The sequence below is a fragment of the Odocoileus virginianus genome, chromosome 26 (genome assembly GCF_023699985.2).
Source record: "Odocoileus virginianus isolate 20LAN1187 ecotype Illinois chromosome 26, Ovbor_1.2, whole genome shotgun sequence".
NCBI lineage: Eukaryota > Metazoa > Chordata > Mammalia > Artiodactyla > Cervidae > Odocoileus > Odocoileus virginianus.
The window spans coordinates 18,903,224-18,923,804 of record NC_069699.1 but is presented as its reverse complement, the minus strand read 5'-3'; the positions used below and the strand labels follow the sequence as shown (position 1 = coordinate 18,923,804).

The following is a 20,581-nucleotide window of genomic DNA, read 5'->3' as shown; positions in this document are numbered from 1 at the left end:
GGTAGGAATATTTTCTATGTTATATACAGAATAATTTAAAATGGTTACATCCTAATATATATACCCCATCAGACAATTAAACTTTTAATAGATTCTGAATGAAGAGTTTTTTTTTTCTCTTGGACTTCAAAGGTGGATGATGTGTGATCATGCAGATTCTAAGAGTTACTATTTTTTTAAAAATAGGTTTTCAATATTGGAAATCTATTGGTTAACAGGCAAAGAAAGTATTGCCCCAAAATGAAATCGTTGCTCAAGCAGCACCTATTAGATCTAATGTAAATGTGTTAAATATGAACTTCCAAGTTCAGAGATGGCCCCAAGAACTTCCAGGACAAGAGCTTGTTTGAGCTCGGATTTTTCCAAAGCAGTTTGGCTCTAACATTGTGGAGCTGAGCATATCTGCTGCTTGTTTTCCCTTCCATCTGCCACTTATTTCTTCACTGGTTATTTGAAATATTAAGATATGTCTGTCTTGGTTTGAAGATTTGGGACATAGGAGGACAACCCCGCTTCCGGAGCATGTGGGAACGGTACTGCAGAGGAGTCAACGCTATTGTGTAAGCTGCCTCCCTTCCGCCCTCACCCCCCTTATAGTCAGTTTAGGTTTCAAGGAAATAAGTCATTTTCCATACTTCTAAAGGCTTAATTTTTATTTCTGGCAGTAAAATCTTTTTTAGGTATTTTCTTAGTATAATTTCCCATTAACATCAGACTTTAAAAAATTAATCATCAAATTGGAGTTTTGTTTTTTTCTGTATGTTGCTAAGAGCTAATGGATATACATGTTTTACCCCCTAAAGAGCAGTCTGTTTCTCTGCTTATTTTATTGGGGTTTAGTTGATTAACAGTATGAGTTTCAGGTGTGCTGCATAGAGATTCAGTATTTTTGCAGGTTATACTCCATTATGGATTATTGAAAGATAATGGGTATGATTTCCTGTGTTATATATCCTTGAAGCTTATCTAATTCTGTATATAGTAGTTTGTAGGACAGTCTATTAAAAAGTATTTTGGGGTGACAGCCTTTTAAAATCTAGGACTTAATTTTGATCAACAGTTTCAGTAGTGTAAATTAAGAAAATTAAAAATTTGTTCATTGTGATCATCAAAGAATGTGGTGGAGGCATTTTTAGATCACTTTTTTTTTTTTTTAAGTTACATGATAGATGCTGCAGATCGTGAAAAGATAGAAGCCTCTCGAAATGAACTACATAATCTTCTAGATAAACCGCAGTTACAAGGAATTCCAGTAAGTATGGTTAATTTCACATTATATGATTATAATATTTGTAGTTATATTACTAAAAGTTTAATTATGCATTTTTGTTAATTATGTTTGAAATCAGTAGAGTGTCTTTATTTGTTTTAAAGTCTGGACAGTTTATATTTACTGAGTATCCATCACATGCTGGGCAGTGTGCTATTTAGTCATTTCTTAACAAGCTGGTTAGTGAACTGTATGTAGTAGAAGCAGTGCTTAGTCCTGGGGAAATAGTAGTGAAGAGAAGTGGATAGAAGTAGATGCTTCCTGCCATCATGGAGCTTATGGTTTAGTAGGAAACTAGGTAGATGATATGAAAATCGCTTGAACAATGCAGCTCTGATAAGTGCTATGAAGGAGAGATACAAGGGGCTTATGGAGTTGTAAGTTACAGGGCAGATTTGGTATAGTTTGAGGGAAGAAGGAAAGATTCCCCAAGAAGTGCTACTTGAGCTGAGATGCGAGGGATGTGTAGGCCTGTGAGGGATGTGACAGTTGGAGGGAAAGAGACTTGCAGGCAGAGGCTCTTAGGTAGGAGGAAGTAGGGTTTGGGAGGAGGCTGGTGTCTCTAGAGCGCTGAGCCGAGTGGGCGGGTAGAGCTTTGTGAGCAGGGGTACTTCAGGAGGCTGTGCTGGGTGGGACAGGGTGTTTTAAATGCTCAGACTTACTATCTAAATCATTATTATTTCAGTTTAAAAATGGATTGCATGGGGACTATTCCCAGGTGGCGCTAGTGGTAAAGAACCCACCTGCCAGTGCAGAAGACATAGGAGACACGCGGGTTCGATCCCTGGGTTGAGAAGATTCCCTGGAGAAGGGCATGGCTACCCACTCCATGCCTGGAGAATCCCACGGACAGAGGAGCTTGGCAGGCTACAGTCCATGAAGTGGGAAAGAGTCAGACACGACTGAAGCAGCTTAGCATAAGGAGAACAGTTTTAGGAAGCTGTTGAAACAGTTTTCAAGTTCAAGACAGTTTTGAACTTTTCTTGGCAAATAGAGTACCATGGATTGGGGGGTCATAGACAAGGTTGTGAGAAGGAAATAGATGTGGAGGCTATTTAGGAAGACCGTCCACCAGACTTAGAAAGGAAGATAAACAGGACAATTCCTAGTTCCTGGCTAATATGGTTAGATGGAAGATGGTGCCATTTGTTGAGTGAAAGAATGCTGGAAAAGGCCCCGGCTTTACCCTCATGACAAGGTCGTGAGTGTCAGATCCCTGAAGTATGTTATCTTAGGTAATCATCACAGTGTACTGAGGGTGATGGTGTGATCCCTCCTGGTGACAGTTGTTATTTGCGCAGGATCACATGGCGACTAGTGCATTGCACAACCAGGTTTTGAATCTATTTATTTCTGACTTTAAGGCCTGTCCTCTTTCTTTTGTGTTAACTAGTTCTGCATGTGTTGTTGTTCAGTCACTGAGTCAAGTCTGACTCTTTGTGACTCCATGGGCCACAGCATGCCAGGCCTCTCTGTCCCTCACCATCTCCTGAAGTTTGCCCAAATTCATATCCATTGCATTGGTGATGCCATCCAGCCATCTCATCCTCTGACACCCTCTTTTCCTTCTGCCCTCAGTCTTTCCCAGCATCAGGGACTTTTCCAATGAGTCAGCTGTTCGCATCAGATGACTAAAATATTGCACACCATAAGTAAAAAAAAAAAAAAAATCTTGTTCCCCATGAGAGTTCTTAGTAGCAAACAATAGATAGCTGTTTAAGTAGAGAGGAATTCATTGAAACAATATTGGGTAGTTTACAGAGTCTTGAGAAGGCTGCCCATAACTGTGTTGAGAAAACACACTGGAACAAGGGAAAGCTTAGCAGCTGCCAGGATCACATCCAGATTGACATCATACAGTCAGTCTGGTGACCCCATGCAGTTTGTGAACACCAGACTCAATTGCTCCAGTTGGAAGGTCATTTAGTTGATGCCCCTTCCATAGCAGAATGGGTTCAGTATTCCTGCTTTCTTGTAAAACTGGCTCTGCATTCAGAGTTTTGGTTGATCATAGATTGTATGTCCATTCTCTAGCAGAAAAGAAGGCTGGAAAAGAAATTATCTACAGAAGCAAGTAGCTTTATTGGGAGGCAGAGTCATAACGTGGAAGATTTCTTTGTTTGTTTTTTTCTTTGAAAGACTACTTAAAAGTAGGAAGAGGACTAAGATGCCAGGCAATCCCAAAACTGAGAACTGATCACAAATGACCAGGATATGTTTTTTTTTATTTAAACTCACATAGATCCAGGTTGAGAACCTGGGGTTACTTAGTAAGACCTGGTGGAAGGGTAAGTCACTCAGTCGTGTCTGACTCTTCGTGACCCCATGGACTGTAGCTGCGAGGCTCCTCTGTCCACAGGATTCTCCAGACCAGAATACTGGAGTGGGTTGCGATTCCCTTCTCCAGGAGATCTTCCCAACACAGGGATCAAAACCTGGTACTTGCATTGCAGATGGATTCTTTACCTTCTGAGCCACCAGAGTTTGGAGAGGGGTAAGAATGGGAGAACGGCAGACAGGCTACAGATTTGGCTTTTGACTCTCTGACTCCTACGATTTTAGCATTCTTTGGAGAGCTCGTGGTGCTCCTTGCATTCTGTGGGTCTATTCTTGGCTCTTTCCTCTTTCTGAGAATGAGTCTAGGGCCTCTGAGTAGAATCAGTCACAGTGTCTGGAGTTGAGGGTGGGGGTGGGACTTGTATTAAGTGAAAGACGTAGGTTTGACACGTGTTTGACGAGCCGGCCAGGTAGACATGGTGTGCACTTTCTTAGGCTTGGTCAAAGATACAAGTTCTTGGAGAACATTGACTCAGAGTAAGGATGTTATCAAATACATTATGTGTGCTCATAGTATTTGCTTTTTGTAAGGCAGAAAGAAGATACCTGGGAAAGACAGAATGGTTTTGGGATGCCCCTCTCCACTTTCCTCTTTTTTCAAAGCACATTGAGTAATCACATGACACGTTTGTTCTCAGAGTTGATGGCTACTGTGTTTATCCTGATTCCCAAACTTACCCATTGTCTTAATATTTATACATGATATTTTATAGGATGGGTGCAGAATTTTAAAGTAATTAAAATTACTGTTAGGTTAATGCCTAACAGATAACAATGGTTGAAAATCATGCCTCCACCCTCGGCAGTTAAGATCATATTCACATTTTGGTAAAGATATGTTAAGAAATAACAGAATGCATACCATAGACTCCAGTTCAGTTCAGTTCAGTTCAGTCACTCAGTCGTGTCCGACTCTTTGCAACCCCATGAATCTCAGCACGCCAGGCTTCCCTGTCCATCACCAACTCCCGGAGTTTACTCGAGCTCATGGCAGCCCACTCCAGTAGTCTTGCCTGGAAAATCCCATGGATGGAGGAGCCTGGTAGGCTGCAGTCCATAGGGTTGCTAAGAGTCGGACATAACTGAGCGACTTCACTTTCACGTTTCACTTTCATGCATTGGAGAAGGAAATGGCAACCCACTCCAGTGTTCTTGCTTGGAGAATCCCAGGAACAGGGGAGCCTGGTGGGCTGACATCTATGGGGTCGCACAGAGTCGGACACGACTGAAGTGACTTAGCAGCAGCAGCATGTCCATCGAGTCGGTGATGCCATCCAGCCATCTCATCCTTTGTCGTCCCCTTCTCCTCCTGCCCCCAATCCCTCCCAGCATCAGGTTCTTTTCCAGTGAGTCAGCTCTTCACATGAGGTGGCCAAAGTATTGGTGTTTCAGCTTCAGTATCAGTCCTTCCAAATGAACACCCAGGACTGATCTCCTTTAGGATGGACTGGTTGGATCTCCTTGCTGTCCAAGGGACTCTCAAGAGTCTTCTCCAACCCCACAGTTCAAAAGCATCAATTTTTCCGTGCTCAGCTTTCTTTATAGTCCAACTCTCACATCCATACAGGACCACTAGAAAAACCATAGCCTTGACTAGATGGACCTTTGTTGGCAAAGTAATGTCTCTGCTTTTTAATATGCTATCTACGTTGGTCATAACTTTCCTTCCAAGGAGTAAGCGTCTTTTAATTTCATGGCTGCAGTCACCATCTTCAGTGATTTTGGAGCCCCCAAAAATAAAGTCTGACACTGTTTCCCCATCTATTTCCCATGAAGTGATGGGACCAGAAGCCATGATCTTAGTTTTCTGAATGTTGAGCTTTAAGCCAACTTTTTCACTCTCCTCTTTCACTTTCATCAAGAGGCTTTTGGTTCCTCTTCACTTTCTGCCATAAGGGTGGTGTCATCTGCATATCTGAGGTTATTGATATTTCTCCCGACAATCTTGATTCCAGCTTGTGCTTCTTTCAGCCGAGCGTTTTTCATGATGTACTCTGCATAGAGATTAAATAAGCAGGGTGACAATATACAGCCTTGACGTACTCCTTTTCCTATTTGGAACCAGTCTGTTGTTCCGTCTCCAATTCTAACTGTTGCTTCCTGACCTGCATATAGGTTTCTCTCTCTCTTTTTTTTTTTTTACACTTCATTTGACAATGACAATTTATTTGAACTGAGGTTCAAGTTGCTTAGTACTCATTGATGATAACAACAACTAGCAATTACAATGACTAAAGAGAGAACTGAAAATTTCTCTGTTGTGCCTTGGGTCAAAATTTTCATTGATGAATAAATTTCACCAAAATTCTGTAACCTAAGAATTGATTATCCTTCACTACAGAAATTTAACAGAATCCTAAAATCATAAACTTACTAACAATTATTATTGTAGTGGGCTCTATATTCAGAAGGAATAAATATCTGTCACTCTTACCAAAAGACTATTCTGAGAGCTCAGAAAGTATAATGCCATAATAAATCATTCATAGAAGAGGGTCTCTTGATAGATTATGTTAAACAGAAAGGCAGCACCACATTTCTTACTCTGGAAAAGGAGGAAAAACTTTCAAAAACCCTGTGAAGTTTTAGCAGGTACGTTTAAACACAGCAGCACTTCATTAACAAGGACAGAGCGCTATGATCACAGGAAATACTCGCAAGTCTAAACTGAATGCTATCCTGGGCAGCATAAAATGAACACTAACTTGGGTAGGCATGCTGGTGTGTCTGCCTCTCACCTGTTTAGTAAGAAAGTGACCTGTAAGCAAGGCAAGAACAAAGTGACACTGATATCACGGACTGACTTTCATTACTTTGAGAAGAGTGTGAATGGTCATGCCCCGCAACTAGAAAGAGGAGTCATTTGAGATCTATTAATTGGGCCAAACAGCTCTTTTAAGCTTTAATACTGCCTACTCCTCAACTCTGGCATTGATTGCCTCTCTGTTGGAAGTCAATGTTCATGCTCGATAGGGGCCATTTAAATCTTTCTGACCAAGAGGGTCCAAATCCATCTGACCTCAGAACACTGCGTCTTTAAGTGTCAACTTCTTGCAACATTGATGTATTTCTCTTGATATCTTCGATAGTGCTAAATTAGCATAATTTTATAATTTAAAAATTACATGGGGGCATAAAGAAGTCCTACTTTATATCTGTGTGTGTATATATGTATATACATACACATACTTTTCATTACCACATATATTTAGTAGCCCATATTCCAATATCACATGACAGAGAATTTACAGTCAGAATAATCAAGACATTTAATTTAGTTTTTTTGTGGCCACTCATGTAGCGAAGTGAAAACACCAGTGTATTAATAAGGTCCCTTTTATTACATGCTCTCTCTAAGCAGATATTTGGAATGCTCAGAAGACTCCACTTTCAGTCTCCTAAGGCTTCCTAAGACATAAAATGGGACTTGAAGGAACAAGTATCTTTGGACTCTAGTTGAAACAGTAGTAGCTTCTGTTTATATCCTAGGAAACGTTGGGTAACATGCCTTGCTTCTGAAACTGAAAACAATACCAGATCAGCACACAAAGAGAAAGGATGCGATGGATATCAAGGTGGGTTAAACGCCCAACTGTTCTGCATCCTCATCATCTGTGCGAAGCAAGGTGGTACTAGTAGGCCGTCTGAATAGGCAGAGTTTGAAGGAAGATGCTTTTCTGTTTGATGCACAACAAAACAGTTTCATGAAGATGTAGGGGTGGGAGAGGGAGCAGCTCTGTGCTTCTTGCTGTGTTACCTTTATTTACTTTCCTTGTGTCACTGAGGCTAGTTTAAAAATGGCCTGCAACAAGAATGTTCTAATCACCAGCCACCTTTCCCACCTTTGTTCTTTTTCTGTTGCTGTTTCTTTTTTGTTGCTGGAGCCCCAGCGGGTTTCTGGTGTCGTGGGGGTATGATGTTACTTGTAGATGTGGACGCTGTGGCTCCACTGCCAGGTCTTGGCGAGGTGGGTGGGCTGCTCACAGTTTTACTGGCATCCAGTTCAGAGGAACCTCCTGCAGTTGCTCCCTGGGTCCCCTTTCCAATCTGATCCTTCTTTTTACCCTTCTTCCTTCCTCAGTAGTAGGAACGTTCACGCATTGGTAACCATCTTTTTGTATCTAGGGTCACTTTTGGGTCATAATTCTTAGGCAGTTTTCCCTTCTTTTTTTTCTTCTTTTTTTTTCAAATCTCCCTGTCCTTGCTCCTTTGGTTGACTGTCTCCAGCAACTTTTCCACCCTTCTTCCGAACATACGTAGCACCAGGAGAATTTTCAAGAGCCTCAACATCTACTTTTAGAGACATACTATCCGATGAGGGCAAGTGTTTACTAAGAGCTTTTGCCTTCTCAGGATCTACAAGTGAGTAAGCAGAAATAAGCTGTGCCAGGGTGTGAATATCTTTGGGATTTTGTTTCCATAGCTGTTCTAGGTCACTAATTGCCTCCTTCTTCCGCCCATATTTGAGTTTGAAGTTTGCAGCTTCCCCTTATCGAGGACAAATGAGCAGTAGATTTGGGCTGATGGCTTTGATACCACTGGATGGCCTGTGTAAAGACTTCGATGGCACCGTCAGTATCCTCCTCATGGCTGTACATTGTCACTAATGCAGACACCATGCCTGGTTTATGCTTTAATTCCTCTGTGCTTCTCAATATCAAACATGCTTTGGAAATATTACCTTGGGAAATTTTCAGCTGTGCCATCGTCAGCTTAATTTCAGCAGCATTTTCTGGATGCTGATCTGAATAGTCCTGCAGCAGCTCTGTTGCTTTCGTGTGCTGCTTCTCACGGCAGAGCTGGGCAGCTTGGATTAGCACAGGAAGGAGACGCTCAGGACTCTGTGACTGTAAGCTGGCAGATATTTTGCGACACTGTTCTGCCTGATTTGTGTACATAGCAAGTAAAGCTTTGTTAAATTCTATAGCTTGCAGTTGTTTCTTAGAAAGCTTAAACTCCACTCCTTCTGCATTGGTTAACTTCACCTTCTTCTTGGAGTCAAAGACATTTTGGTCCTTGTTAATTGTAACGATGTTATTTGCAATCACGGCTAGCAATGCCACATCTGTTGGTTTTAATTTTATTATCTGGTTGTAAACTTGCAAAGCCTCCTCTGTACGACCCTGAAGCTGCAGAATATAGGCCATCTGCCCATGAATGATGGCCAGTTCTGCCTGGGGGTCTTCTTCAATCCCATCAGAGTCTTCTGAAAATGAACGGCGGCAGAGATCTTCAGCTTTTTGCAGAATTCTCATTGCCTGGCTTAGCTGGCCTTGTCCTATGAGAGCACACGCAGTATTGTAGCACAGCTCGTGCGTGCCTTCTTGCAGACCCAAGTTCTCTGGAACCACTTTTTCCCAGTTACTTTGAGCTACAACAACGGCTGAAAGATTTGTTTTTCTCTCCTCATCATAATCATCTTGGGAGTTTCGGACAAGATCTCTATATACAGCCAGGCATTCATCATAGCGTTCTAACCGGTATAACACTTGTCCATAAAGCTCCTTTAGTTTGTCTGTCTGCTGGTTGGCGCCTTCTATTGTCTTCAAGGCATTCTCAATTCTGTTCAGCCTGTACTCACAGTATGCCTTCTCAAAGGAAAGAGTGTTATTGGCAAACACTCTGGTGTGAGTGTTGATGACATTCAAGGCTTCCTTGAAACTTCCGTTCTGGATAAGGCAAACCACTTTACAGTGCAGGGCAGTAACGTCATCTTTGTTGATCTGCAGTATCTTGTTGACGGTTTTGAGAGCGCGCGTGAAGTCACCGTTTCTGGCCATAACGGTTCACTTCACTCCAAAGCGCAGGCACCGAAACCCCCCCACTGCCGCCGCTCGCCATCTTGGAGGAGAGGCGAGCCGACCTCTGCCATGTAGGTTTCTCAAAAGGAAGGTCACGTGGTCTGATATTCCCATCTCTTTCAGAATCTTCCACAGTTTATTGTAATCCACACAGTCAAAGGTTTTGGCATAGTCAGTAAAGCAGAAATAGATGTTTTTCTGGAACTCTCTTGGATTTTCAATGATCCAGCGGATATTGGCAATTTGATCTCTGGTTCCTCTACCTTTTCTAAAACCAGCTTGAACATCTGGAAGTTCACTGTTCATGTATTGCTGAAGCCTGGCTTGGAGAATTTTGAGCATTACTTACTAGCGTGTGAGATGAGTGCACTTGTGCGGTAGATTGAGCGTTCTTTGGGATTGCCTTTCTTAGGGATTGGAATGAAAACTGACCTTTTCCAATCCTTGGCCACTGCTGAGTTTTCCAAATTTGCTGGCATATTGAGTGTAGCACTTTCACTTCAGAATTTGAAATAGCTCAACTGGAATTCCATCACCTCCACTAGCTTTGTTCGTAGTGATTCTTTGTAAGGCCCACTTGACTTCACATTCCAGGATGTCTGGCTCTAGGTGAGTGATCACACCATCGTGATTATCTGGGTTGTGAAGATCTTTTTTGTATAGTTCTATGTATTCTTGCCACCTCTTCTTGGTATCTTCTGCTTCTGTTAGGTCCATACCATTTCTGTTCTTTATCGAAACCATCTTTGAATGAAATGTTCCTTTGATATCTCTAATTTTCTTGAAGAGATCTCTCGTCTTTTCCATTCTGTTGTTTTCCTCTATTTCTTTGCATTGATCACCGAGGAAGGCTTTCTAATCTCTCCTTGCTATTCTTTGGAACTCAGCATTCAAATGGGAATATCTTTCCTTTTCTCCTTTGCTTTTTGCTGCTCTTCTTTTCACAGTTATTTGTAAGCCCTCCTCAGACAACCATTTTGCCTTTTTGCATTTCTTTTCCATGGGGATGGTCTTGATCCCTGTCTCCTGTACAATGTCACGAACCTCCGTCCATGGTTCATCAGGCACTCTATCAGATCTAGTCCCTTAAATCTATTTCTCACTTCCACTGTGTAGTCATGAGGGATTTGATTTAGGTCATACCTGAATGGTCTAGTGGTTTTCTCCACTTTCTTCAATTTAAGTCTGAATTTGGCAATAAGGAGTTCATGATCTGAGCCATAGTCAGCTCCCAGTCTTGTTTTTTGCTGACTGTATAGAGCTTCTCCATCTTTGGCTGCAAAGAATATAATCAATCTGATTTCGGTGTTGACCATCTGGTGATGTCCAGGTGTAGAGTCTTCTCCTGTGTTGTTGGAAGAGGGTGTTTGCTATGACTAGTGTGTTCTCTTGGAAAAACTCTATTAGCCTTTGCCCTGCTTCATTCCGTACTCTTAGGCCAAATTTGCCTGTTACTCCAGGTGTTTCTTGACTTCCTACTTTTGCATTCCAGTCCCCTATAATGAAAAGGACATCTTTATTGGATGTTAGTTCTAAAAGGTCTTGTAGGCCTTCATAGAACCGTTCAGCTTCAGCTTCTTCAGCGTTACTTGTTGGGGCATAGGCTTGGATTACCGTAATATTGAATGGTTTGCCTTGGAAATAGAGATCATTCTGTCATTTCTGAGATTGCATCCAAGTACTGCATTTCGGACTCTTTTGTTGACTATGATGGCTACTCCATTTCTTCTAAGGGATTCCTGCCCACAGTAGTAGATATAATGGTCATCTGAATTAAATTCACCCATTCCAGTCCATTTTAGTTTGCTGATTCCTCCTAGAATGTTGACGTTCACTCTTGCCATCTCCTGTTTGACCACTTCCAATTTGCCTTGATTCATGGACCTAACATTCCAGGTTCCTATGCAATATTGCTATTCACAGCATCGGACCTTGCTTCTATCACCAGTCCCATCCGCAGCTGGGTATTGTTTTTTCTTTGGCTCCATCCCTTCATTCTTTCTGGAGTTATTTCTCCACTGATCTCCAGTAGCATATTGGGCACCTACCGAACTAGGGAGTTCCTCTTTCAGTATCCTATCATTTTGCCTTTTTATACTGTTATGGGGTTCTCAAGGCAGGAGTGCTGAAGTGGTTTGCCAGTCCCTTCTCCAGTGGACCATGTTGTGTCAGACCTCTCCACCACGACCCGTCCATCTTGGGTGGCCCCACACGGCATGGCTTAGTTTCATTGAGTTAGACAAGACTGTGGTCCTGTGATCAGATTGGCTAGTTTTCTGTGATTATGGTTTCAATGTGTCTGTTCTCTGATGCCCTCTTGCAACACCTACCATCTTACTTGGGTTTCACTTGGATTTCTCTTACCTTGGACGTGGGGTATCTCTTTACTGCTGCTCCAGCAAAGCGCAGCCGCTGCTCCTTACCTTGGATGAGGGGTGTCTTCTCACAGCCGCTTGTCCTGACCTTGAATGTGGAGTAGCTCCTCTCGGCCCCCGCGCAGCCGCCGCTCCTTGGACATGGGATTGCTTCTCTCGGCCGCTGCCCCTGACCTCTGCCATGGGGTAGCTTGTCTCGGCCTCTGCCCCCGACCTCAGGCGTGGGGTAGCTTGTCTCGGCCTCTGCCCCCGACCTCGGGCGTGGGGTAGCTTGTCTCGGCCTCTGCCCCTGACCTCGGGCGTGGGGTAGCTTGTCTCGGCCTCTGCCCCTGACCTCAGCCGTGGGGTAGCTTGTCTCGGCCTCTGCCCCTGACCTCGGGCGTGGGGTAGCTTGTCTTGGCCTCTGCCCCTGACCTCGGGTGTGGGGTAGCTTGTCTCGGCCTCTGCCCCTGACCTCTAGCATGGGGTAGCTTGTCTCGGCCTCTGCCCCTGACCTCGGGCGTGGGGTAGCTTGTCTCGGCCTCTGCCCCTGACCTCGGGCGTGGGGTAGCTTGTCTCGGCCTCTGCCCCTGACCTCGGGTGTGGGGTAGCTTGTCTCGGCCTCTGCCTCTGACCTCGGGCGTGGGGTAGCTTGTCTCGGCCTCTGCCCCTGACCTCAGCCGTGGGGTAGCTTGTCTCGGCCTCTGCCCCGACCTCAGGCGTGGGGTAGCTCCTCTCGGATGCTCCTGCGCAGTTGCAGCCTGGTGCTCTTGGTCGCCGCCCCTGACCTTGGGCGAGGGGTAGCTCCTCTTGGCCACGCTTCTGCATTAAACAGAAGTTGGTAGCCACATACTGAATTAGACGTCTGCATGGCATTAATAGAAGTTAGAGTAAATGCTTATTTGAATTATGAAGTGAAATGAGATAGGCCACTGGTCATATAAATATGCTTTTAATATTATGGCATGAGGTAACCTGATTTTACTGTGTACACATGTGAATATGCGTCTGTGATGTTTTCTTACATAAAATTTACTCAGTGACTTTTCTTTTTAAAGGTGCTAGTACTTGGAAACAAGAGAGATCTTCCTAATGCCTTGGATGAGAAACAGCTAATTGAAAAAATGTATGTCTTAAGAATGAATGATGGGTTTTTTAAAAAAAATTGGTTCTATTTTGCCCATAAGATACACTGTTTTGCCCACTGTTTTGTTTAGCTTTGCTCCATTATTTAGTAATGATCATAGCCCTATTTTGGGGTAGGTAAACTTGACATACTAGAGAAGTAAACCCGTAAAATTTTATTAGTAATAATATTTCTTCAGTAAATTATTTAAAAGAACAGGTAAAATTGAGCATAGATTGATAAGATGACAATTGTTTTAAAAGCCCAGACTTAACTTTCCTAATTCTGCTTCTTACAGGAATCTGTCTGCTATTCAGGATAGAGAAATTTGCTGCTATTCAATTTCTTGCAAAGAAAAGGATAATATAGGTAAGAAATGACTGATATTTGTGGAGAAGTTGATATCAATAGAAGGAATGTCTCATTCTTTTTACTGTTTATTACCTGTATTTCTGTTTACTTGATTTCTCCTATAAAGTACAATTGCTTTTGCCTCAGGAAAAAGAGTAGGCACTATACCTTTTAGCAACAAATACAGTATCCTGAATCTGCTCTATGCTATTTAAAGAAGTAAATGAAATAAAGACATGAAGTTAATTATGTGCTATCAGCTTATTGTATTTTTGCAGAGCTAGTGTCTTAACTGTGCTTTAGATGTTCTTGAGATAAGACTTAACAGAGGTTGGTTTACAGGCACTGTAAGGATTTTTCATTTATCAAACCAGTATATTACTGCAGTATGTTAGCACTCGCAAGTATAAGCTAAAAATAACCCTTTACCTACTTAATGTTCTGTATTAATTTCCTAGGACTGCAAAGTACTACAAACGGGGTGGCTTAGAAACAGCAGAAATTTATTCTCTCAGGTTTAGGAGGGTAGAAGTTTGGTGTCGGTGTCAGCAGGGCTGTGTTCTCTCTGATGGCTCTGGGGGGGGATCTTTCCCTGCCGTTTCCTGGCGTGTGGCTGCCGGCAGTCTTTGACCTTCCTGGGTGGTAGCTCCACCCTCTTCCTCTGGCTTCAACGTGGCTTTCTCCTCTGTGTGTATGTCTGAGTGTCTGTTTTCTCTTCTTACCAAGGGCACATGTTACTGGATTAGGGCCAACCCTAACCCGGAATTACCTCATCCTATGTCTGCAAAGACCCAATTTCCAAATAAATTCTGAGGTTCTGGGTGGATGTGAATTTTTAGGGGTCACCATTCAATCCAGTACAGTATCCGTAAAGAATAAATATGTCTGACTCAACTGCAGTCTGTTAATTTGGTGAGGGATTGTTTAATTAAAGTGTATTGGCATGGAGATCAGAAGGTTAAAAAAAGAAAAGAAAGAGAAATGTTTGACAAGATGAAAGGCTTTTCAGTGTTAGACAGCTGCTCAAGTGAAAAGACCAGTAACAGTGCAATAAAAAATACTCCCTAGTAAAAGATAACTTTGTGACACAAGCTTCTCAAGCTGTCTTGTCTGGCATGACAGACTCCACTGAAGTCTGAAAGGAGAGTTTGATACGTGTGCCTTGAAGCAGCTGGGTAGGAACCAAGGGATTTTCATGGCTCCTTCACTTCTCCCAGTTGGTGGTTACTGGTGAAAAAGTTTCTCTCAGTGGGTCATTGTAGAAAAAGAGGCTCTCCATCAGGGCTGCGTAGTGGCTAGAAATAGCGTGGGCTTTGGAGTAAGGCAGCCTCAGCGTGGAGCACCTGGTCCTGTTACTTTCTCACTGGCCTTGGACAGAGCACTGAAGCTGCCTGATTTCTGCGTTGTACTCATCTGTAACATGAGGATGGTGGCAGCAACTTCAAAACTCTCTCACAGGAGTGAGTAAAAAAATGAATTGCAGAGTTTAACTTGTGGGGGACATCACAGGAGTCTGTTCGTTTTGCTGCTGTCAGTCAGAAGCCTGTCACTGACCTCACTGAGCTAAAGTCTAGGACTGAAATGACAGGCGAGCTCCTTCTGGAGACTGTAGAGGGCAGAATCCATTACTTGGTCCTTTTCCGCTTCTAGAGACTGCCTGTTCTCTTGGCTCATGGCTCCTTCCCCATCTTCAAATTCTCTCTTGCTCACCATTCTTCCATAGTCATTTCACCAATTAACAAAGTAGATCAGAATAAAATGTAATGAATCAGTAGTGCCAAAACTGTGTGTTTAAAAAGTTTTTTGACACTTTTTTCTTTAGCCTTTATTCAATATGTATTGTTTCTCACCACACTTAACTTTTTTCCCCCAGTCATTTCCATTCTGTATCTCAGCTCTTGCCCTTTTCCCCTCAGACCTGCTCTAATTAGCTTATAGTACTGATGGTTTTTCTCACTGGTTCTGGGCTTCCTTTAAAGACCACCCAGAGCAGTCTGAGCCCAGTACATTGCTGATGGACACAAACTCTCCTCTGTTAATTAGATAGAATAAGTGACTTGTTATTTTGGGATCATCTAGCTCATTTGAGAACAGACTGTTCCAGCACTTAGGGTTACTTCAAGTTTATTTAAAATGTTTTTCCTATGTTGAGGGGAACTCTTGTTAAGTTTTAAGTTGTGCCCCCACGAGAGCATTTACTTAAACAGCAGAGGTTTTCACGGAGGTATTATTTTTCCCCCAGAGACATTTGGCATTTTTCCCCTGGAGACTCTCTCACTTGTCTTAGTGAGGAGAATGATGCTGGCATCAGGTTGGTGGAGACCAGGGTGGTCCTAAACATTCTGTCGCCTCCAGAGCTGAGAATTGTTCAGCCTGAAATGTCAGTAGTGGCAAGATTGAGAAACCCTGTTCTATACTAACCATGATTTTTAGTTCATTGTGCTATTCTGTAAATTCATGACTCCCTTAAATTTCCTGTGGAGTTTTCCGACATGGGGGAGAGGAAAATGTTGGAAGGTAGGAAAAAACCCTTATTTTCTGCTGTGACAAACTAGTCAGATACTTTGCTCATTTATGAAGGAAATGCAGGAGAACTGGTGAGACCTTCTTAATGCTCTTTAAGCCTAATCTTCACAGTTCATTTCATATTATTATCAAGCTTAAGGAAACTGACCTGCACTGTTAACTAGATTCAAAATTAGCTTGTAAGGCCTGTTTATTTGGAGCGAGAAGTGCAACAGCCAAGTCAAGCTTCTTGAGTAAAAAATCTCAGAGTACTCTCCTTAATTTCAGCTTTTGTAATATATTTTAGTACCGAATTTACCAATTTTCTAAATTGCTCCCCAAAGTATTCGTTGCACATGGGTTGGGTTGTATGTTATACTCACAGGTTTCTAATGGGGAACATGAGGTCCCTTAGTTTCATTAGTAATATGTCCTCAAACTACGAGTAGCATAGATTATTTCAGGGAAGATGGTCTTTTTTGAAGATGGTTGATACCTGTGGCCTTTTTTTAATATAGAGGTAACTACTCCTTCATCTGAATATCTTAGTTTTTGCCTTTTAGTCTGGTCTTAAGGATTCATCTGTCTTTAGGGTGTGACGTAAGTCCAGTGTCCATAGGTTTGTTTGTTTTTACAGTGTGCTTCTTAAATATTTAAACCTAGTCATTTCACTTTCACATTTCCCTTTTCCCCCTTTCAATTGCAGTGATTGCGGCTTTGCTCATATTACACACTGCTGTCCTCCTCTTAAAGTGCAAATTACCCGCTTAACATCGTTTCCCCAACTCTGAACAAGTTGTGTCTGTTCAGATCTCAGCTCTAGGCTCTTCTTTGTATACAGTGTTTGGCTTACAGTTTCTGTAATGAATGTTAGCTGGAAAATTGGGAGGTTGAATATTCTCCAGATTGGAGAAGAGAGCTCTGCTTCTAGTAGATGCTCACGTATCCTTTATGTGGGTAACACATATTAAAGAACTCAAGGGATAGTAATTCAGTGTTTTGATTTAGCTGCCTTCTGTCAGAAGTGCTTTTCCTGACTCTTCTCAGGCGCTGTAGCTTCAGTTGCCGCCTCCACGATGGTGTCTCCGTTTCTTCCTCAGATCTGTACAGCGGAAACGACCTGCTGAACGTCTGCACGTGTTACCCTTCTGTTCCTCTGACCTGATGTGCTCACTGCCGAATTCTTAGTCTGTTTCTTTCCAAATCTGTTCTTCCTTTAGCCACTGGATTAGTTAGCAGCTCCGTGATAAACACATACTTATTCAGGTGAAAAGATTCTTTCTCACCCACTGCATTTGGTCAGTCCTGCTAGTTCTATATTTTAAATATGCTTCCCATTTTATTCCTCTGTACTCACAACATCCGATTTGCTCCAGGCCTTCGTCCCTTTCCTGTTCCCGTTGTGAATGATCAGTCTCTGTACCGGCAGCCCTCCCAGGCGCCCTCCTCCGTTGCCATTGTTGAACTTGCTACAGTGAACTTACAGTTTATAATAAACAGTATAGCTTCCCTGCTTAAAATTCTCCAATGACTTCCTACTGACTTGAGAATAAAAGCCCAACTTCTGAGCCTCTTAGAATGGCACATAAGGGTATCTGGCTCTCTCTAGGCCTGTGGTGCTCAACTGAAGCCAGCTGTGCTCCACGGGGGCTGTTTGGGGATCCCTGGAGACATGACTTGTTTTCCCAGCTGAGGGTGGGGGGTGGTGATAATGGCATCTTGTAGTCAGGGTTATAGATGTTGCAAAATATTCTACTATACACAGGAAAGACTGTCCCCTCCACCTTCCTAGCAAAGAATATCCAACCCCCCATGTCAGGGTGAGCTTGAGAACCCCTGCTCTAGCCTTAGCAGTGAGCGGCATCCCTTCCCCATCCCTGCGCTTCAGCTACCTCTTACCACTTGTCATCCATCTAGAGCTCTACACAGTTTCCTGCCTTTGTTTATTCTTTTGCGCTTTCTTGTGCCTGGAATTCTGTGAGGGCCATCCTCCAAATCCAAATTCTATTTGCGTATTTTCCAACTATTATATGCTAAAGCCCTTTGAAAGTAGAGAGGGGTTCTCCCATCTCTTTGCATTTCTGGTACTTGACATACAATACCTGATCTTACAGGCAATCAGTAAACTTTTGAATGAATAAAGAAAGGCACAGGCCGATCTGTACACAGTTTAACTTTTAAACTGGAGACTGTTCGGTCCCTCGAGTTTGCAGACGAGCCTCTCAGAGGTCAGGTAAGGAAGAGCAGCAGCGCAGGCACAGACACTTCTGTATCGTGGCAGCAGCGGGGCAGAAGAGAAGAGGGCGGGCCTGACATAGGCTGCGAAGTAGCGCATTTTAATGTTATCTCTGATACCTAGTTTCTTCACTTGGGTCTCTTAACATCTTCACTTTTTTTCCCTCCATCTTTAGATATCACACTTCAGTGGCTTATTCAACATTCAAAATCTAGAAGAAGCTGAAGCATCTCCTGAAGTCTTCCAGTCCTTCCTGGCTCTAATCCTAGAATTATTGTCCGTTCCTCTGAAGTACTTCCCAGAATACGGTCCTTCCTAAACCCAAGAAATTGCCTTTTTCAGAGTTTATTTCTCATGTGCACTGCTGAAGATGTATATCCCTGATCCTTCATAAAGAATCAGCTAGAGTTGTCATGATAAAGTCAACACACACAAAAAGACTTCCTATACATACTTGTCTTTAACAGTGTGTAGAGCTTTTTTTTTTTTTTTTTTTTTTTAAACAAACAAACACACTTTTGACCATCCTAAATCGAGAAAAATTGCATACTTCTGTTCTGGTCTTTCTGGGCCAGGTTTTTCTATATGTTTTCAGTAAATGTGTATCTATGATATTTCATTATAGAGTCCAGTAGCTTAATACTGATATTGACTTGATACAGCATGACGTTTCTAGTGCCACACACAGTATTTAGCAAACCTTTAGCTTGACTCATGTGGGATAGAAACATAATGTTTATATATCTCACAAATGCATGTGAAATATATAATTACACCTTAGGAATTTTTAAAAATGGTCTGCAAAGAGTGAGCAGAGGCACCAGATCAATGTTGTTATTGGTTCTTTACACTGGGAAGATCGTAGGCAATGAATTTTAAACACATTCTGCTCTGTGAGAGTTCTTCATCTCCAGAAAGCAGTTGGGGGTACGGGAGGAACTGAGGCATGCTGTTTTGTATCTGTCCAGATCATTACTTCTGTATTTTTTCTCCTTTATTTTCTCCTGGTTCAACACACTTTTTTAAGGGGTTGGGAATTGAAGATTTTCTCAAAAGCTTTCATGAATTTAGAGCATTCCAGCCAATATAATAAAACGTGTTAAGAATGTCAGACTGTTCACACACCTGTTTGTTCTTTCTCTGTCCAGTTATTAAACCAGTGTTGCTGCATGACACTCTAACTCTTGACTTTTTATATTCAGTCATAAAGTTGACTTTCAGCACAATAGATACTTAGAGATAAATAAAAAGTCTTATTTTTCTCTCTTACCGATACAAGCTTTGGCACTGTTCTCTCCGGTGCCGTTGGACATCCTGACTGTTGTGACAACTCTAGACCTGCCTGCTTTCTCTGATGTAATCATGCCCAGTCCGCAGGTTGTTGAATAATCACAGAGAGAGCGGAGGAACCAGTGCTGTCTGTTGTTTGCTTCTGTGCTGCAGAGATGTGTGCAGACTTCCGTGAACATGTTTTGTAGCTTAGTGATCTCCATACACATAAAGGGACATATGAAAACTGGATCACTTGTGAATCGTTACTTACATAGCCATCTGTAGTAGCTAAAAGTCTGTGGTACACCTGCTTATGTGTTGCCTCACACTGTGTGTGATTTTGTTTCTTTTGTTAAGCAGCACTCATGTAGACAGTGCATTTCCGAACGTGTTGAGCACTCAAAGTGCAGTCAGCGTCAGTTCTTTTAATGATACCAAGTTTTAATTTATAGACTGCCATGGCCTTAAAAATATTCTGTACAAAACACTGCATCGTGTTGCACAGACACTACTTGCTTTCCTCCACTCACGTTTTTATGAGTAGAACCTCAACTTTTAAAATTCTGTTCTTACTCTTTGATGCATGTTGCATACTTCCCTGATGGGATGGATGGTTCTGTAAACAAAGGGATATGTAAACTTGCTACTGTATCTCAACACCATTAATGGTCACTGTGAACCATTACCAAGAATGTGGCAACTTGCTTGTGCCTAAAAGGAGGAACCAGAACGCGAATGTGTAACTTTGCAGGGACCGCATAGGTTCGTTTAATTGACCTACAGCTGAACCGTAATGTGTTTGTGTGTCTCTTCATTGCTTCCAGCATTTCAAGACATCCAGACACTACTACCAACATTTTCCTGTGCATTAACTTCTGCATGTGAAACCTAACAGTTACCGAACTTTGTAAATACATGAATTTTTTTAATTTAGGTGGATGCATTTTTTTGTCTGTTTACTGCTCTTCTCAGCTTTATTCAATAAACTTGCATTTTGAGGGTTGTATTGACAGTTTGAACTTAAAATATGCATCATGATGGAAGGTGCTGACACATTGGAAAGGGGTTGGAAAGGTACCATGAACACAGTCTATAGACCATGTGCTAGAAGGAAATCAGCTCAGCTCTCAAAGAAGTGGGTCTGTGGGCCAGTTAAAATTGAAATAAGCACTTGAGTATTCACAGGACTGATGCTGCGATTTGTGGGGTGGGATGGAGGCAATGATATTACTTGGACTGGGCTTCCCTGGTAGCTCAGTGGTAAAGAATCCACTCCCAATGCAGAGACTTAGGTTTGACTCCTAAGTCGAGAAGATCTTGTAAACTGTC

General features: G+C 42.4%; 1 protein-coding gene and 1 pseudogene across 1 annotated transcript in view; one reads left to right on the top strand and one right to left on the bottom strand.

Moving 5' to 3' along the window:
• Positions 1 to 19,091, top strand: part of ARL8B (ARF like GTPase 8B) — a 56,555-nt gene extending 37,464 nt beyond the window's left edge. The window contains exons 3-7 of the mRNA XM_020914843.2: positions 487 to 560; positions 1,159 to 1,252; positions 12,821 to 12,888; positions 13,187 to 13,257; positions 18,156 to 19,091. Coding sequence (XP_020770502.1) covers positions 487 to 560; positions 1,159 to 1,252; positions 12,821 to 12,888; positions 13,187 to 13,257; positions 18,156 to 18,205 — 357 coding nt within the window. The 3' untranslated portion in view covers positions 18,206 to 19,091. The remainder of the gene's footprint in view (positions 1 to 486; positions 561 to 1,158; positions 1,253 to 12,820; positions 12,889 to 13,186; positions 13,258 to 18,155) is intronic.
• LOC110151451 (signal recognition particle subunit SRP72 pseudogene) lies at positions 6,739 to 9,448 on the bottom strand (annotated as a pseudogene).
• Positions 19,092 to 20,581: the final 1,490 nt, after the last annotated feature.